At 47.5% G+C, this 15,205-nt stretch overlaps 2 protein-coding genes across 2 annotated transcripts; both read left to right on the forward strand.

The window, feature by feature from the left end:
• Positions 1 to 2,057: 2,057 nt before the first annotated feature.
• ARL6IP1 (ADP ribosylation factor like GTPase 6 interacting protein 1) lies at positions 2,058 to 9,390 on the forward strand. Its single transcript, XM_050317855.1, has 6 exons — positions 2,058 to 2,132; positions 4,399 to 4,532; positions 6,228 to 6,347; positions 7,233 to 7,350; positions 8,004 to 8,088; positions 8,332 to 9,390. The coding sequence occupies exons 1-6, from the start codon at positions 2,097 to 2,099 to the stop codon at positions 8,448 to 8,450; spliced, it is 612 nt and encodes a 203-aa protein (XP_050173812.1). The 5' UTR covers positions 2,058 to 2,096; the 3' UTR covers positions 8,451 to 9,390.
• A 681-nt stretch (positions 9,391 to 10,071) lies between these two features.
• On the forward strand, positions 10,072 to 14,166 carry RPS15A (ribosomal protein S15a). Its single transcript, XM_050317856.1, has 5 exons — positions 10,072 to 10,117; positions 11,144 to 11,281; positions 11,479 to 11,558; positions 13,033 to 13,118; positions 14,031 to 14,166. The coding sequence occupies exons 2-5, from the start codon at positions 11,149 to 11,151 to the stop codon at positions 14,122 to 14,124; spliced, it is 393 nt and encodes a 130-aa protein (XP_050173813.1). The 5' UTR covers positions 10,072 to 10,117; positions 11,144 to 11,148; the 3' UTR covers positions 14,125 to 14,166.
• The last annotated feature ends 1,039 nt before the right edge of the window (positions 14,167 to 15,205 follow it).

The following is a 15,205-nucleotide window of genomic DNA, read 5'->3' on the forward strand; positions in this document are numbered from 1 at the left end:
GTGAGCAGGTGGCCTGGGCCCCACGCCATCCTTTCTCTGCAGTTGATGGCCCATCTCTGGTATTTCTGGGTGTGAGGGCACCCAGCAACGCTCACCTGTCCCTCTGCCCCTCCACGTTATGGAGCAACACTTACCATGAGGGAATGGCACCTCTGCAGGCCCTCTGGAATGGGAGAGAAGCACCCGGGCAGACTGATTCGGGAGCTGGCATTGGAAAGACTGGCTGGAAGACGATGAATGTGATGGGTTGAAGATGATGGAAATGCCTGTTTTTTCCATTGGTAAGTGCTTTTGTTTTCTGTGGTGAGAATTGTATAAATGGATGAAGCCGGGGAGCTGGCTGATTGTATCAGACACGTCTGGTTGTGCCAGAGCAGTGCTGCTGCAGGACACTGCAAATACTCCTAAGAACTGCAATGCATCATAAAATCATAGAATACTGAGGGGTTGGAATCATTTAGTCCCAGCCTCCCTGCTATGGGCACCTCCCACTAGACCAGATTGCTCAAGGCCTTATCCCACCTGGCTCTGAACATTGCCAGGGTTGGGGCATCCACAACCTTCCTGGGTAACCTGTTCCAGAGTCTCACCACCCTCACAGTGAAAAATTTCTTTCTGTATCTAACCTAAGTTTCCCCTCTTTCAATTTGTACCCATTATTCCTTGTCCTATCACTACGGTTCCAGAGGAGTCCCTCTCCAGCTTCCCTGTAGGCCCCCTTCAGATACTGGAAGGTTGCTTTGAGGTCACGCTTCTATGTGTCTCCTTACTCTTAAAAGACTAATAATCTTATTGCTAGTGTCACTTACTTACGAAATTAGTGTTTGAGTTTTGCTGTGGTAAAATTAGATTTTGAGGGTGGACCCCATCATTTATAAGTGTAAAATTGTACACAAAACGCTGTTAGCTTTTCGCAGCATGTGAATGCATTTTAAAGTTGTTCAGTAAAGAATCTGTTCTTTACATAGATTCTTGAGTGAGTGTGAAAAGCAGTTGGTGAAAGATCAAACCCTTCAGGACTGACGTGTTTGCTTTTACAGTGGCCTCCTTGGCCCTTCTCTTTTTTTCTCTCCACCAAGCTGGTGCCAGAGCAGTTTTGGTGCCCGAGATGTTTTCTTTGCTCTCATTTTAGCCTTGCGTTGCACCCTGGGCAGTGTGATTAAGCTCATTATCACACGTGCCTAAAGCATTTAGAACGTTGAGTCAGAAACAGTATTTATATCCCATTGCCTTTCTCCTGTGTCTGTTCCCGTGCTTGCCACAGGTTCTGAAGGAAATAAAACACGTTGGGCTTTGATGTTGCCAACAGCGTTGGTGAGGCCACAGCTCAAGGGCTGTGTCCAGTTCTGGACCCCTCAGTTCAGGAAGGACAGTGGGGTGCTGTGGCAGCTCCAGAGAAGGGCATCGGGGCTGGGGAGGGATCTGGAGCACAAGTGCTGTGAGGAGCGGCTGAGGGAGCTGGGGATGTTCGGCTGGGAGGAGGCTCGAGGGCACCTTATCACTCTACACCCACCTGACAGGAGGGTGCAGCCAGGGGGAATCGGGCTCTGCTCCAGGCACCCAGTGACGGGACTAGAGGACAGAGCCTCAGGCTGCTCATGGGGAGGTTTAGCTTGGACTTTGGGAATAATTTCTTCACAGAAAGGGGGATCAGACGTTGGAATGGGCTGCGCAGGGAGGTGGTGGAGTCACCGTCCCTGGAGGTGTCCAAGGAAAAACTGGACTTGGCACTCAGTGCCATGGTCTAGTTGACACGGTGATGGTGGTGGTGCTGAGCCAAAGGCTGGACTCGGTGATCTCAGAGGTTTTTTCCAACCTAACTGATTCTGTGATTGGTTTTTTTGTTGGTTTTCCAACCCCTGAACTCTCCGTTAACTCCCCCGGCCCGGCCCCGCCTCAGCCGCACTGCGGCGCGTGAGGGGCGGCCGCGCGCACGCCCCGCGCCGTTCGAATCGCCGCAGCCAACCGGCGGCCGGCGGGGCGCGGGGCTCGGCCAATCAGGGGGCCCAGGGGGCGCGCGGAGGCTATAAAAGGCGGCGGCGCGGCGCGGCCCGGGAGGGCGTGGCCGGCGGGCGGTGGAGCGGGAGCTGCGCAAGATGGCGGAGGGCGACAACAACAGCGTCTACCAGCTGGTGAGGGCGGGCACGGGGCGCTGCCCCGCGGGGGCCGCGGAGGGGCTGGCGGGGGTCGGACCCGCGCTGCCCTGCCCTGCCTTGCCTTGCCTTGCCCGCGCGGTGTGAGGCGGTTCGGTGCGGGATCGGCGCGGGGCCCGGCGGGGCCGCGGGCGGGGCGGCTGCTCCGTGTACCGGCCTGGGGAGCGGCATCGGCGGTTGTGCCGGAGCCCACACCGGCACCCGGCGTTACCTGGCGGGCGGTGCTTGCCCTGCATGTCTGTGCGTGTGGCTGTCTGTGTCTGTGTGGCTGTCAGCGGGCTCCTGCTGCGGGTCCGAGCGCCGCAGCGGTGCGGGAGAGCGGCAGGAGCCCGGTGATGAGCTTAGCTAATGTGCGAAGGGGGGCTCGAATGCTTAAATACGGGGATTCGCATATTTATCTCTGTGGGGGTAAACTGCTGCCGTAGGAAACGCTGAAATCGCTGTAGAAGCGAAGGAGGAGAGGCTGGAAGCGTTCGGGCGCTGCGGTGTTGGCGCACGGGCTGGGGACAGGGAGCAGCTGCCAGGAGCGCAGGGCTGGGGGGAGGCCGGAGCCTGCAGAACGAGTGCACGGGACTGTGTTCCCAAAAATACATGCCTTGTTTGGGAGGGATGCCCCTTTCAGAGCGGGAGTTGGCAGTTCTGGAAGCTTTGTTGTTTGACTGACGAGAAAACACTTGTGACCGGTGGGCTCGGGGCTGAAGATGATGCTGGTAAAAGCTGTCTCAAGTCTTCCCTTCCTGACCCAGTGTGAAAACAACTTAAAATAGTTGTTGTCCTCTAGGCTGACAGAGGCAGGCTGGTGTTCATAACACTGTTATATTCCAGTCTGTTTCCCATTAAATTTTATCTTGGTTGTGATGTTAAATGCAGACAGCCAGAAGTAATAAAGCAAAACAGCTTGTCATAAAACGTCTTGCAGCTTTTTTATCTCCACATGATAGGTTTTGAGCCCCTGGTGGTCTAGGGGGTAAAGGCGCCGCGCTATCACCGCGGAGACCCGGGTTCGATTCCCGGTCAGGGCCACTCCCGGGCAGGTGGGGCTCGTTAGCCCTTAAAGGCAACCCACCTACGTCCTAAGGACCTCGCTGCCACCGTCCAAGCTTGCTTGGCCCCGGCAGATGAACCTTAGGATTAAAGGGTGGGCTCAGTTCCGCGCACACTGTGTCTCACCTAAAAAATCCAATGCGCAGGCTGGAAGGTGGAAAGACCTTCCCCAGATCTTCGCTCGCGAAGACTGGCCCATTATTATTATTATTATGATAGGTTCTGTTTATGACAGGAAATAAGTGTAACTGGAAGGTGTTCAGCAGCATGCCAGATAGTTTTCTACACTTTACTTTGTAGTTTTCAAGTTGTTTCCAGTGGTATCACACAGGAAAACTGCTTTACCCTGGTAGCTGCACTCAGCTGGCTTTGCTATTTTAGTGGTGGAGTTAAGTGTAGCACGTAGTTGGGAGTCAGGCCTGCTCTGCTACCTCTGCACAGCAGATGTGCAGGTCTTGATGACTTTTCAGCTCTTGCTACTGGGGCAGCATTAGGTTCTGTTCGTGGTTACCTGAGTTTTGTAATCTCTAAGATGCCCGTCTCCCACTGAGGGGACTCTGTTAAGCTCTGTTAAATGTGGAACACCTCAGGTGAACCGCTTAGTAAGCTGATGCCAGTGCAGGAGATGTGTAGGGAGGAATGTAGGAATCATATTGGAAGCGGAGTTTAAAGGCTGCCTGATCACTGCCCCAGGCAATCTGTGGGAAAACTTTCTTTGGAAATGTGATCATTTGGGTAACTCTACTGTGGATTCTGAGTTTGTATCCATCTTCCACATAATAAGAAATTGTTGTTGGACAGGAGCTAGAAAGCTTCAGTTTAATGTGGTAGAGTTGTCTTTGAAAATGCATTTATTTTAAATAGTTGTCACATTGTAGTTTTCCACATGTTGACGCTGAAAACTTGAGAGGCTTTAGCTAAGCTTTAAAACTTGACTTTCTGCTAATCTGGGAGGAGGCAGTATGGTAAATGGGAGACAGGGGGAAAACACCTTGGCAAAATCTGAGAGGAGGTATTATTTGGTCTGATAAGATATTCTGCTAGGATCTTGATTAAAGTATCACTGCTGCAATGTCATATCTGTAGTACAAAAAAACCTCACAAGATTATTATTAATTAATTAATCAGAAAAGTTTGTGACTGGGATAATACTGGGATAGTACTCTAGTTAATAAAGGAGTTTTCTTCTCTTTTTGTGCAGGCTTCTGAAACTGCTGGCTTGGAAGAGCAGCTGCAAGGATGGGGAGAAGTGATTTTGTTGACAGACAAAGTCCTTCGCTGGGAGCGAGCCTGGTTTCCCCTGGCACTGATGAGTGTTGTTTCCTTTGCTTTCCTGTAAGTACCTTCTGGAGGGAGCCTGGAACTCCATTGCACCCCCATGGCAGGTAGCAAACCTATTAAGGAAATTAGGAAGATGATACCTTCAGAAATCTAGCAGGAAGGCTTTTACTCCAGGTTCTGTTTCTTACAGCGTGTGAACTTTGTTAGAAAGACCAGAAGTATTGAAAACAGGAAGTAACACGAGTCACGTCCTGTTCAGAGGAGAGACAGAGCCTTCTGCAAAAGCTGTTTCCCAGCAGTGGTTGCTGGAGATTTTACTGTGTTCAGCTGAATGTTCTTCAGTGGTGTGTCTGTGTTCGACCCTCATCCTTTGTATCCTGCTTCTTAGTCAAATCTGGTGATCTCCTTTGTCTTTTTTTCCCCAAACCCACAGGAATATCATTATGGAAAACGTTTTTCCATAGGGCAGAATTTCCTATTCTGCATCTTTGCTGTGGTGTTTAGGATGAGTTCAGTTGGTTTTACATTCTCTGTCATCTCCTTTGAGAAGGGAGGAAAGGAAAGACTGCAGGTAACTTCCAGTCAGCAGAGTGGGAGGATGTTGTCTGTCTGGATTGGAGGTGCTGGAGGCACTTGGACGTGCCTTTATGTAACATGGTAATAGTAAAGATGACCTGACCTGCCTTGTGCAGGCAGGTGTTACACCAGCTGTGCACTTTGCCAGTTGCAACTATTCTTGCAGTAAGGAGAGAGGAGTTACAAAGTCGAATATTGACCCAGGTGAGGCAGGGATAGTCACTCTTCTGGCTAATATAAATTTTATGATCTTCAGGGGAGGTGAGGAGGATGGAAATCAAATGAAACTGAAAAGTAGATTTTGAAAGAAGTAATTGCGTGAACTTGAGGGTATTCTGCTATAAACTCTGTGACTATAACAGGAAAGGTCTTGTGTTGAATAATACTTTGAGGAAATGCAGAACTACTTCAGGTTCTGAATGGGTGCTTCATCAAAAATGAACTGGAACATTCAGCTCTGCACTGTGCAGATGCACAGAATGCCTGACCCTGCCATGGACTGGGTGATTTCCAGTGTTCAAGAAGTTCTGTGAAGTGCAATTAAGTAGCACAGGGCACAGCTGGGTGTTATCAGACACTTAGGAGATGAGCTGGTTTTTGTCCAGTCTCCTTTCTACCATGTTTGAGTGATGGCACATTGACTATGGACAGTGCAGCACTGTCCAAGTGGAGATTTATGGCTCCTTGTCCAGAACAGGTTTATCTGGCTCCCAAAGGTGAGGCAGAGCAAATGACAACCTGCAGTAGATCTGAATTTTGTGACTTATGAACCGACAAAATTAGAGCTTTCACTCTACCTGGTTATTTCATATGTTTATTCATCCTCATCCCTCAGTCAGTGTTGAGTTCACTGGGTGTCAACTTCTGAGAGAATAATAAGGATGAATTTTTACTTTTACTGAACTTCCTAATGTGCTTGCTTGTGGCATTTTCTTGTCTAGTACATTAAGAAAAAAAATTTTTTTTTTACCTGTATTTCTCTGTTTTAGTGTTGAAGTATTTGGACTTCTCTTTATTAGTTAGATGAGCAGTTTTTGTTTTTTTTTTTTTTTTGAGGTTGGGCGAGTGGGTAGGTCTGCTGTTTGAAGTTCTGAGCCAGTCAGAAGAGGTGACCAAGTATGCCTAGTATTTAGCAGTTTGAGGATGCAGAAATAATTTATCTTCTCTCTGCAGGATGATCTACTACTTGGACCCATCCGTTCTTTCAGGCGTCTCCTGTTTCGTTATGTTCCTCTGCTTGGCTGATTACCTTGTTCCTGCTCTTGCACCTCGAATCTTTGGCTCTAATAAATGGTGAGGAAAACTTGAATTAAAACACTTTCTTGAGTGTAAATACATTATGAACTTTATCAAAATGGATATCTGATTTGCAGACACCAAATGATAACTTTGTAGAGTCATTGTAGTGAGAAATCAGCAATCTCTGTTACACATGAAGTGAGGGCAGTAGTAAGATGTTCTTCATTCTTCTTTTTCCAGAAAATAATTACTACAAGAGATTTTTATTGTTCCTTTTCTTCTGGAAAAATAAGATTTTTTTTTTCAAAGGAGTAGGCACATTCTTTGCTCTCCATTAAGGATGCTAATTAGTTCTGCTAAACTAGTTTTTAGTAATTAATGGATAATAGATACTGAGAACTAAAATTATGTAGAAGAGTATTGATTGTATGTTTGGAAAGAAGCAATAGTAAATATGGTGAAGGAAGAGAGTAATGCAGAGAGTATGGATGTGATTGAACAGTAAGCTGGAGAAGAACCCAATTTAAACTAAATTTTGAGTTAAAGTAAATTTTAGTGTATCTGCTTTAAGATGAATAGTGAATAAATGTTCTTGTGTAGTACTGACATAAAAGCCAAAGTAACAGACACTGATGTCAGGTGTGTATTTCTGGTGTGTATCACACTGGTGTCAGGTGAAGATCAGTGGTCTTCTGGTTTGAATGTGGTTGCTCTTTGGAGTCAGTTTAGGAGTGTCAGCATAGAGAAAAATTACATGGACAATTGCATTACAGTGCTCAGTAAATAAGAGGCATAAAACTGAGCAAAGCAAATGCCAGGATAAGCACTGGATGTATTTTTACTGCTGGAAAAATGCCATGGTTTTTTTTTTAATAAATTTCAGATTAAATCTTGAATTCTTATTTCTGGGCTTTTTTTTTTTTTTCTCTCTAATAAAAGGACTACAGAACAGCAGCAAAGATTTCATGAGATTTGCAGCAATTTGGTGAAATCTCGTCGCCGGATCGTTGGCTGGTGGAAACGCCTCTTTGCTCTAAAGGAAGAGAAGCCTAAAATGGTACTGAGTCCTAGCAGTTAATCTCTGTTGTGTTTAAGATTTTGTTTGGCTCTGCTTTGTCTAAAGTATTTTATCAAGGCATGAATGAACTGGTATTTTGAACCAAGAACTGACAGTTCTGGCTGTGACTCGACACTGGTCACACATTTATTCAAACCTGGAGGGCAAGATACAGGACTTCAAACTTGCAGTTCTGTGCATTTAGGAGCATATCCTTGATAATAAGATAAAGCCAGACTGGATTTCTCTGGATAGATAAATATTTGGAAACAAGCTGTTTCCTGTGTACACAAACAGTCCAGAATACTAGATCTTAGTAGTGTGTCATCTGGTACAGGAACTACTGAGCTACTGTCCCAAAAACAGGCATGGGTGTGGTGTGAGGCTGAGGTGGTGTCAGTGGGGATGGCAGGGATACCTGGGCGGGAAAGAATTGCAGTCCTGTAAAGCTGATGGTCTGAAAATAAATGAGAACTTAGAACCACAGATGCTGTAATCCCAATTTTAACCCACCTGTGCAGAGGTATTGCGTGTGGAAGAGCCAGAAAACTTCCAGTTAGTTTGAAATGTTGACATGTTGCCAAATACTGAAGGGAAGGGGGAGGAGAATCCCCAGCAGGCTCTGTGGTGACTTTTCCCTTTTCACTTTTTAGTACTTCATGACCATGCTCTTTACTCTTGCCGTGGTTGCCTGGATTGGACAGCAGGTTCACAATCTTTTTCTGACTTATCTTATCGGTGAGTGTGAGCATGCAAAACACAAGGGACTTCTTTGTTTGCTCTCTGAAAAGGGGTGAGACTGGTAGAAGTAATTTTTCATGATGTAAGTGTGATGGGATGGTTTTGCTGCAGGGTTCTGTTTTTCTGTTTTCAAGCAGTTAATAGGGCTTAAGGGAAGCAAGGAATTGCAAAGTGACAGAAGTTTGTTGAGGGAGTGTTAAGAGAGTATTAATTCTTCCATGTTTTTCTTCCCCTCTGTAGTAAGTTTCTTTTTGCTGTTTCCTGGACTAAACCAGCATGGGATCATCACAAAGTACATTGGAATGGCGAAAAGGGAGATAAACAAACTTCTCAAGCACAAGGAAAAGAAAAATGAATGAAGACTTAACTGCTGTTCACTCTAGTTAAAGGTTTCCTTGGGATCAGTTTTGAGAATTAATGTATAATTAAGACAATAGAAGTTACATTGCTCACTGGCTTTTTTTTTTTTTTAATTGGCTCCCTGATGAAGTGAAAATTTCACTGCAGCAACTGCTGTGGGTTTGTCTCTCTTGCTGTGCTGAGTAGGGTTCTGCAGCCTGCATCTGATCCTGTCTGAGAGATCCTCTCCTTTGGTGCGTGGAACTTGTTAAGTGTCTTCATCAAACTGCGAAACCCTGTCAATAAACACCCCAACAGCAGAGCTGTGATGCCTGGTAGTAGTTCTGGAGCTGTGTTAGTTCACTGATCATTAGCTGTGGCTGCAGCAGGTATGAAAGGCAGTTCTGAAGGCCTTGGAGGCTTGTTACTACTGATCCTTGCGGCAGGAGAACAATTAGCTGAATGAGAATGGCCACAGCTGAGGGTGCACACCCAAAATGGGGGCAGGAGGTGTTTCCATTGTCTCACTGAATCTGTTTGTATACCAGATTATCTGTTGAGTAGGGGTCTGGAATATATAAATCTGTAGTTCAGTTATTTAGCTGTAGTGTAAACTCATTGCACTGAGACTGTAGAAAATGAGTGAAGGTGTGTGTTACCTGAACAGCTGATTGCTCTGGAAACTGCTGTTGTCACGGAGCCATGTAGCACGTTTGGTTTTATGAATGTTGTTGTCTGTATACAAAATCACTCTGAATATGCTGGGTTTGTCTCTGTAAATAAGCCTGAACTGTTTGTGCTTTTCTATGACCTTTCCCTCCTTTTTTAAAACTGAACTTTTTTTCTTTAAAAAGCTAAAACCTGTGTTAATGTGTGAAAAGTTTACTGTTTGAAAATGAAACTCCCTTCAGTGTCTATTGTAACTGTTGAATAGGTAAATACAGACTAAAGAAAAACTTGTCTAGGACTTGCTCTTTGTGAATGGACAGAAAACGGTGTAAATACATTTTTCAATCAAGAAGGGGAGCTGGGAATGGTTTAGGAAGTGTTCTGCTGGCAAAGCCTGTCGCAGGGAGAGATCTGGATGCGAAGGGGAATAGTTTTGTAAGTCCTCTGGTTAACTGGCCTGGCTTGTCACCGAGAGAGATCCTGGATGGTGGGGGAAACGGTTTAGGAAGTGATGTGCTTAACTGGCACAGCCCGTTGCTGGAAAAGGTGTGAGAAGCCGGGCGGTGACATCGCCCCGTGACACGGGGCTGTTCCCGGGAGCTGACACGGCTGAGGTGCTGCACGTCCAGCACCGAGCGCTCAAACAGGAGGGACACAGCCCATCCTCCTGGTGTGGCTTTGCTCTCGGCGGCCCCCGTGTGTCCCCGTGCGATCCTCGCGGTGTCCCTGGGAGGACACTCGGGGCACACGGAGAGCTTTTTTGGAATTCCGCAGTGTCCGCCTCGCGTTGTGCCCGTACATGCGAAGTGTTCTGTCCCTCGCGCCCCGCCGTACCCGCCCGCCCGCCCGAAGCGTCCCCGTTGCCATGGGAACGTCGCTCCGGAAGTCGCGGCGCGCGCCTCCAGCCAATGGGGGCGGGCGAGGCCCGGCGCGCGGAGTCTCGCGATAGCTGGCGGCGGGCGGCGGCGCTCCCATGGTCCCGCGCGGCCGCGGCCCTTCCCTTTCCGCCATCGCCGCGGTGAGTGAGGCCGGGCCGGGCCGGGCCCGCCGCATCCGCCCGCCCGCGCCGCCATCCGCGCCCCGCGCCCGCCCCGCCCGCGCCGCCGCGGACACCGCCACCCGCCCCGCACGCACGCACCGCTTGGGGCCGCCCCCGCCGCCCGCGGAGCCCGCCAAGCGCCGGGCAGGCGGTGGCGCGTCCCGCCCGCGGTGCCGCAGCGATGGGCGGCGGGAACCGCGGCGGGAACCGGGCCGCGGCTGCGGGGAGCGGGGCTGCGCTGGGCAGGGCGCGGGCCAGCGGGGCCAGGGCGTTTGGGGCGTGCGGAGGAGGAGGGAGCGGAGCTGGGGCGGGCAGGGCCCCGCACGGGGGGTCGCGGATCGGCCAGGGCTGGTTCTCTGGTTTCCCCCAGAAGGTGGTGGAAGCCCTCGTGCGCCGCGGGACTGCCCCGGTGGCCCCGGTCGGCAGCACCGTGGCGGCGGGTTCTGGCAGCGCCCGGGCTCTTGACAGGGACGAGGGGCTGTGCCGAGTCACGCCCGCCCTGCCCGGGGTGCTCCCGGGCTCTTGGCATTATCCCTGGAGCTGGTGGCGGGTTTCCTTTCCGGAGCTCTGTGTTGTCTGTCCTGCAGGAGTTTTGCAGCTCAGTAACCCCAGCAGCATCTGCTGATTTAACACCACGTAGGACCCAGTTGTTGTGCAGGGCTGGTGCTGCATAACTTGAGTTGTAAAGCCGAACTGACGTGCCTGGGGAAGGTGTCACACTGCTGACGTGGTGGGTTTGAAACCTTCCTGTGTCTGCTGTGATACAAAGTTTAACTGAGTGTCAGATTTCCTGACTTGTCATGCAACTGTCGGCATGGGTCACTCTTCTCGATCACCCCTGAGTGCATTGCTTGATTTGCTTCTTTACCCCAAGAGTGCTTTTTAGGGTTTAATGTGACTTTCTGCCAGTCTTGGACCTGTTTAAGCCTGGGCTTGACAAGCAGCGCTGCTGAGGGTTTCTGTGCTGAGGGGCTGGTGCACATAACCCATCACCCTCCCCTGCAGGCACCATGGTGCGCATGAACGTCCTGGCAGATGCCCTCAAGAGCATCAACAACGCAGAGAAGCGTGGGAAGCGCCAGGTCCTCATCCGGCCGTGCTCCAAGGTCATCGTGCGCTTCCTCACCGTGATGATGAAGCACGGTGAGTCCTGGCCCTGCTCTCCCCTGGGGGCTGCGGGTGCTCCTGAGTGAAACTAAACCGGGGGATTGAACTGTTGTGTGACACAGTGAATGAGCTGTTACTGTAGCTTTATACATACATTTCAGTGTGTGTGTGTATATATATATATATATTAGCTAAGTGTTACATATTTGGTAGTCTTCTCCTCTCTCCTGCAGGTTACATTGGTGAATTTGAGATAATTGATGACCACAGAGCTGGGAAGATTGTTGTCAACCTCACAGGCAGACTCAACAAGGTAGGGTTTGTCTTCCTGGTTTTGGTTTTCTGGGCATGTGTTTAAGTGATGCTTTTGGTATTATTTTGACTTTATCTGCTCCAGTTCTGAAAGAACTGCTTGTAAAGAAGGTGGTATTTGTTGAATCTATGTAAATGAGAGCAATATGGACATTATCAGTTAAAAAGCTGATTAATGTATTGAGATCCATAATACTATGGGTCATTAATTGCATTTCTTCTGAATTCTGAATGTGCAAGACACATTTTAGGGAAGTCTGCTTGCAAGTGCTGTTTATTTCTCTTTCTTCAAAGGCTTTCTGGCTCCCTAGTGGTTTCTCAGTTTATTTGATTTTTAAACTATCTGGAAGACTTGTCTTAAGTGATAGGAGCTGACTTGTTTTCCAGTTGATGTTTGATACCTGTAGATGTGGAGAAGACAAACCTTTCTCCTGCTGCCAGGGGGGCTTTGCTTGAGCTGATGGAAAGTTGAATGTTATGTTGTTTGGTGCTTGTCGAGTTCTGGGGCATTTGAGTCATTCATGTGTGTTTTGAAATTTTTTAACTGCTTTTGTCTCAAAATAATGAGCTGTCTAGTTCTGTGGGGACTTGCTGTGAATTGTTTCCAGTTAAGCTCTTCAAGTGAGAGGTGGCTCTTTAGTAAAGAACTAAAAAAATTACTTGATCAAAATATGTTGGGGGTATCTCCATACTGAGTACAGATTGCAGCTGAAAATTGTTTGAGTGTACAATACAAGGCAGAGAATTCTGACACTCCCAAATGGCCAGTGTTATGTGTGTGTAATAATGTTTGAATGTAGTGTTCCTTGAACTCTGCTGGGATGATTTCATCATGGATCTTCCCAGGTGCAGCTGGATATAAAGTATCTCTCAATCATTTCAATAAGGGAACAGTTGTTTGGTTTGGAAAAGTGTCCATTGTGCAGGAAGGTGTGCCTCTGGTTTGCTCTTGGATAGTTATGGATGTACTTGGAGCCAGTGAGGTAAATGGAGGTGGTAGTGGTGGTCATGGTCAGTAATACGATTAACTGGAAAACTTCAGTAACTCCTGTGTGTGTTAATTTCTTCCTGATTAAAATCTACATGTATTTCTTGCTAACTGTGTATGATGGTTAGAGGTAATCTATGGTGTCGTGGTTTTGCCCTGGCTCAATTTACTTTTAGAGTAATCACAGGATTTTTGGTGATATTATGGTGTGCTTTCCTGTCTCCCAGGTCTGGGCACTACTTGGTTAGTGTAGTTTCAGCAGCAGTGCAGGTTTGTCTGTTGAGGAGGAGGGTGTGAGGCTGAGGAAGTAACTGCTGGATAGTTCCCGTGTGAGGGTCTCAGGTGGGAGGAGTGGCTGCTCATACTGTGGGTAATGGAGTGTGTGTAACTGAACTTGTTAAACTCCTCCTGCCACTGAATTGAGATGACAGATGTGTAAATCCAGTCTATAAAGTTCTTCAGTTTGTAATGGAATTCTCTTTTACAGTGTGGTGTAATCAGTCCCAGATTTGATGTTCAGCTGAAGGATTTGGAAAAGTGGCAGAACAACCTGCTGCCTTCACGTCAGTTTGGGTGAGTGTGAGGAAGAATTAAATGCTGGTGTGGAAAAATGTGGGGGTTTGTTACACGTGCAAACTGCCTGAGTTAGACTCACCTTACACCTTTCCTCTGATCAATATGGAGGTAAATACCAGTCTTAAAATCCATCTTCAATATAAACACTTTTTAACTATATTTAAAGGGACACTGCTAAGCAAGGACCTGTTTCTGCTTGACTTTGGTAAATCCTCATTTCACCATTTCTACAGTTTACCAGAAAATAGGACTTTTCTCATACTCGTTTTAGTTTTATTAATGGCCACTTGTAAATGGGGAGGAGTCATGTAGGTTACCAGGTCAATGGAATTAGGTTGCACTACTGAAATGCAAATTTATCTGATTTATGTGAACTGATCAGATATTAAGTGATGAGAGGCTTGGAGCCTCTGTTAAACAAACCTCCACAACACAGAAAATCTTACTATTATGCAGTATTTCCCAAAATATACTGAGCCAGTGCAGAGCCTCAGGCAGTGTTGGGCACCGAGGCAGAGCCCCAAGCTGAGGAGCTGTCTGGCACCAAGGCAGCTCTGCCTTTGCTGGGTAACAGCATTCCTGGAAGATAGAAGTGGATTTTGTGTAGCAGCCTTTGAGGTGCTGCTGCTGCAGCAGCTGGGGCACTGCCCAGTGGGAAAGCACAAGGAGACAGGCCAGTACTCAGGGAACAGAAGGCTGTGGATGTCCTGTGTGCGCTGCAGGGCTGTGCTCACGAGAGGAGCTGCCTTGTCACTGTCTGATAACCTGATCTCGCAGTGTTAGGCACATTCTTACAGGCATAGGTCTTGCTGTTGTAACAGAGAGATGCAGTTGGTGCTGTCAGCTCTGCACCAGCCTGGAACAGAGTGAATAGACTGAATAGACTGAACATTTGTTCTCTTTTGACAGGTACATTGTACTGACAACCTCAGCTGGCATCATGGACCATGAGGAGGCAAGGCGAAAACACACAGGAGGCAAAATCCTGGGGTTCTTTTTCTAAAACTTGTAAAAAAAGAGGATACTAATAAATTGTTCAAATGGACTCTGGTGTTTCCAGTTGGTATTTTAATGTTTTTGAACACTGTGATAGTGCTTGTAACAGACAGCTCTTCCAAAATGCTCAAGTTCCAGCTTCACTTCAGATGGTGTTTGGGTTCCACACCATCCCTGGTCACAATTTTATTTCTGTTAATTGTATAACATACTTCAAATAGTTCCCACTGGACTGACAGTTTGGGATGGCTGTACAGGAGAGTCTCAGCAGCAGAGCTGTAATGCTGAATTAATGCTAAACCCAGCTGTCCTGCATGGGGTCACCTCCTGGCTTAAGAAGATGCCTTGCCAGAAAGTATTTCCTGTTTATTGTTGAAAAAATTACAGTTGTGTAATAGTGGAATAATTACAATGGTTGAAGTTTGATTTTGGATCACAAACTTGTTGCACATCAGATGCTGTAAGGAGTAACTGAGGTAGAGTGGTGAATAATTTTTTTTTCCTTCAAATTTTTACTTTGAAAGTCTTTTGAAACACACAGAATTTTGGGTAGGGTAGTTGCTGTGCAACTTTGTTACCCCAAAGATGTAACTGTGTGGTATTTCTTAAGATTTTTAGATCAAGGAAATAAGGCTGAACCTATGGATTGTGAATACTGAGTATTGAATGAGTTGCTTTTTGTTTCAGGCATCTGATACATGACAGCACATTGTACCTGATACAGGGACATCAAATTATTTCAAGGCAGTACAGGGACAGGTGACAACTGCAGTTGGTAGAGGGTGGGCAGCAAGCTGGACTGATGGAAATCCCTTGCCTTGTTTTGCTTTGTTTGGAGTCTTATCAGAAGGGAGCCTATTGAATAGTAGCAAGCCTGTTCCAACACACTAAAACAGCTGTTGCATTTGTGGTTCTGATACAAACCCCATTGGAGAAAGTTTTCCTTCTTGGTGATACATCCCAATGCTTGGGACGTTGCTTGAGCTGAAGTGTACCTTGAAGGTGATACTTCATCACAAAGCTTTTCCCAGAGGGTTGGGATGGAAGTGACTGTCTTCAGGCACAAATTCTGAACTCTCTAACCAGTC

This window comes from Myiozetetes cayanensis, unplaced genomic scaffold (genome assembly GCF_022539395.1).
Source record: "Myiozetetes cayanensis isolate MyiCay16 unplaced genomic scaffold, myiCay2020 scf20-37, whole genome shotgun sequence".
In the NCBI taxonomy this organism is placed as follows: domain Eukaryota; kingdom Metazoa; phylum Chordata; class Aves; order Passeriformes; family Tyrannidae; genus Myiozetetes; species Myiozetetes cayanensis.

What these genes read in the sequence shown, in the direction of transcription:
- ARL6IP1 (XM_050317855.1), top strand. Translation starts at nt 2,097, where the DNA reads ATGGCGGAGGGCGACAACAACAGCGTCTACCAGCTG. An exon ending in AGGAAGAGAAGCCTAAAATG is followed by an intron (nt 7,351 to 8,003) that starts GTACTGAGTCCT and finishes TTCACTTTTTAG; the next exon opens with TACTTCATGACCATGCTCTT. An exon ending in TTTTCTGACTTATCTTATCG is followed by an intron (nt 8,089 to 8,331) that starts GTGAGTGTGAGC and finishes TCCCCTCTGTAG; the next exon opens with TAAGTTTCTTTTTGCTGTTT.
- RPS15A (XM_050317856.1), top strand. Translation starts at nt 11,149, where the DNA reads ATGGTGCGCATGAACGTCCTGGCAGATGCCCTCAAGAGCATCAACAAC. An exon ending in CACCGTGATGATGAAGCACG is followed by an intron (nt 11,282 to 11,478) that starts GTGAGTCCTGGC and finishes TCTCTCCTGCAG; the next exon opens with GTTACATTGGTGAATTTGAG. An exon ending in CTGCCTTCACGTCAGTTTGG is followed by an intron (nt 13,119 to 14,030) that starts GTGAGTGTGAGG and finishes CTCTTTTGACAG; the next exon opens with GTACATTGTACTGACAACCT.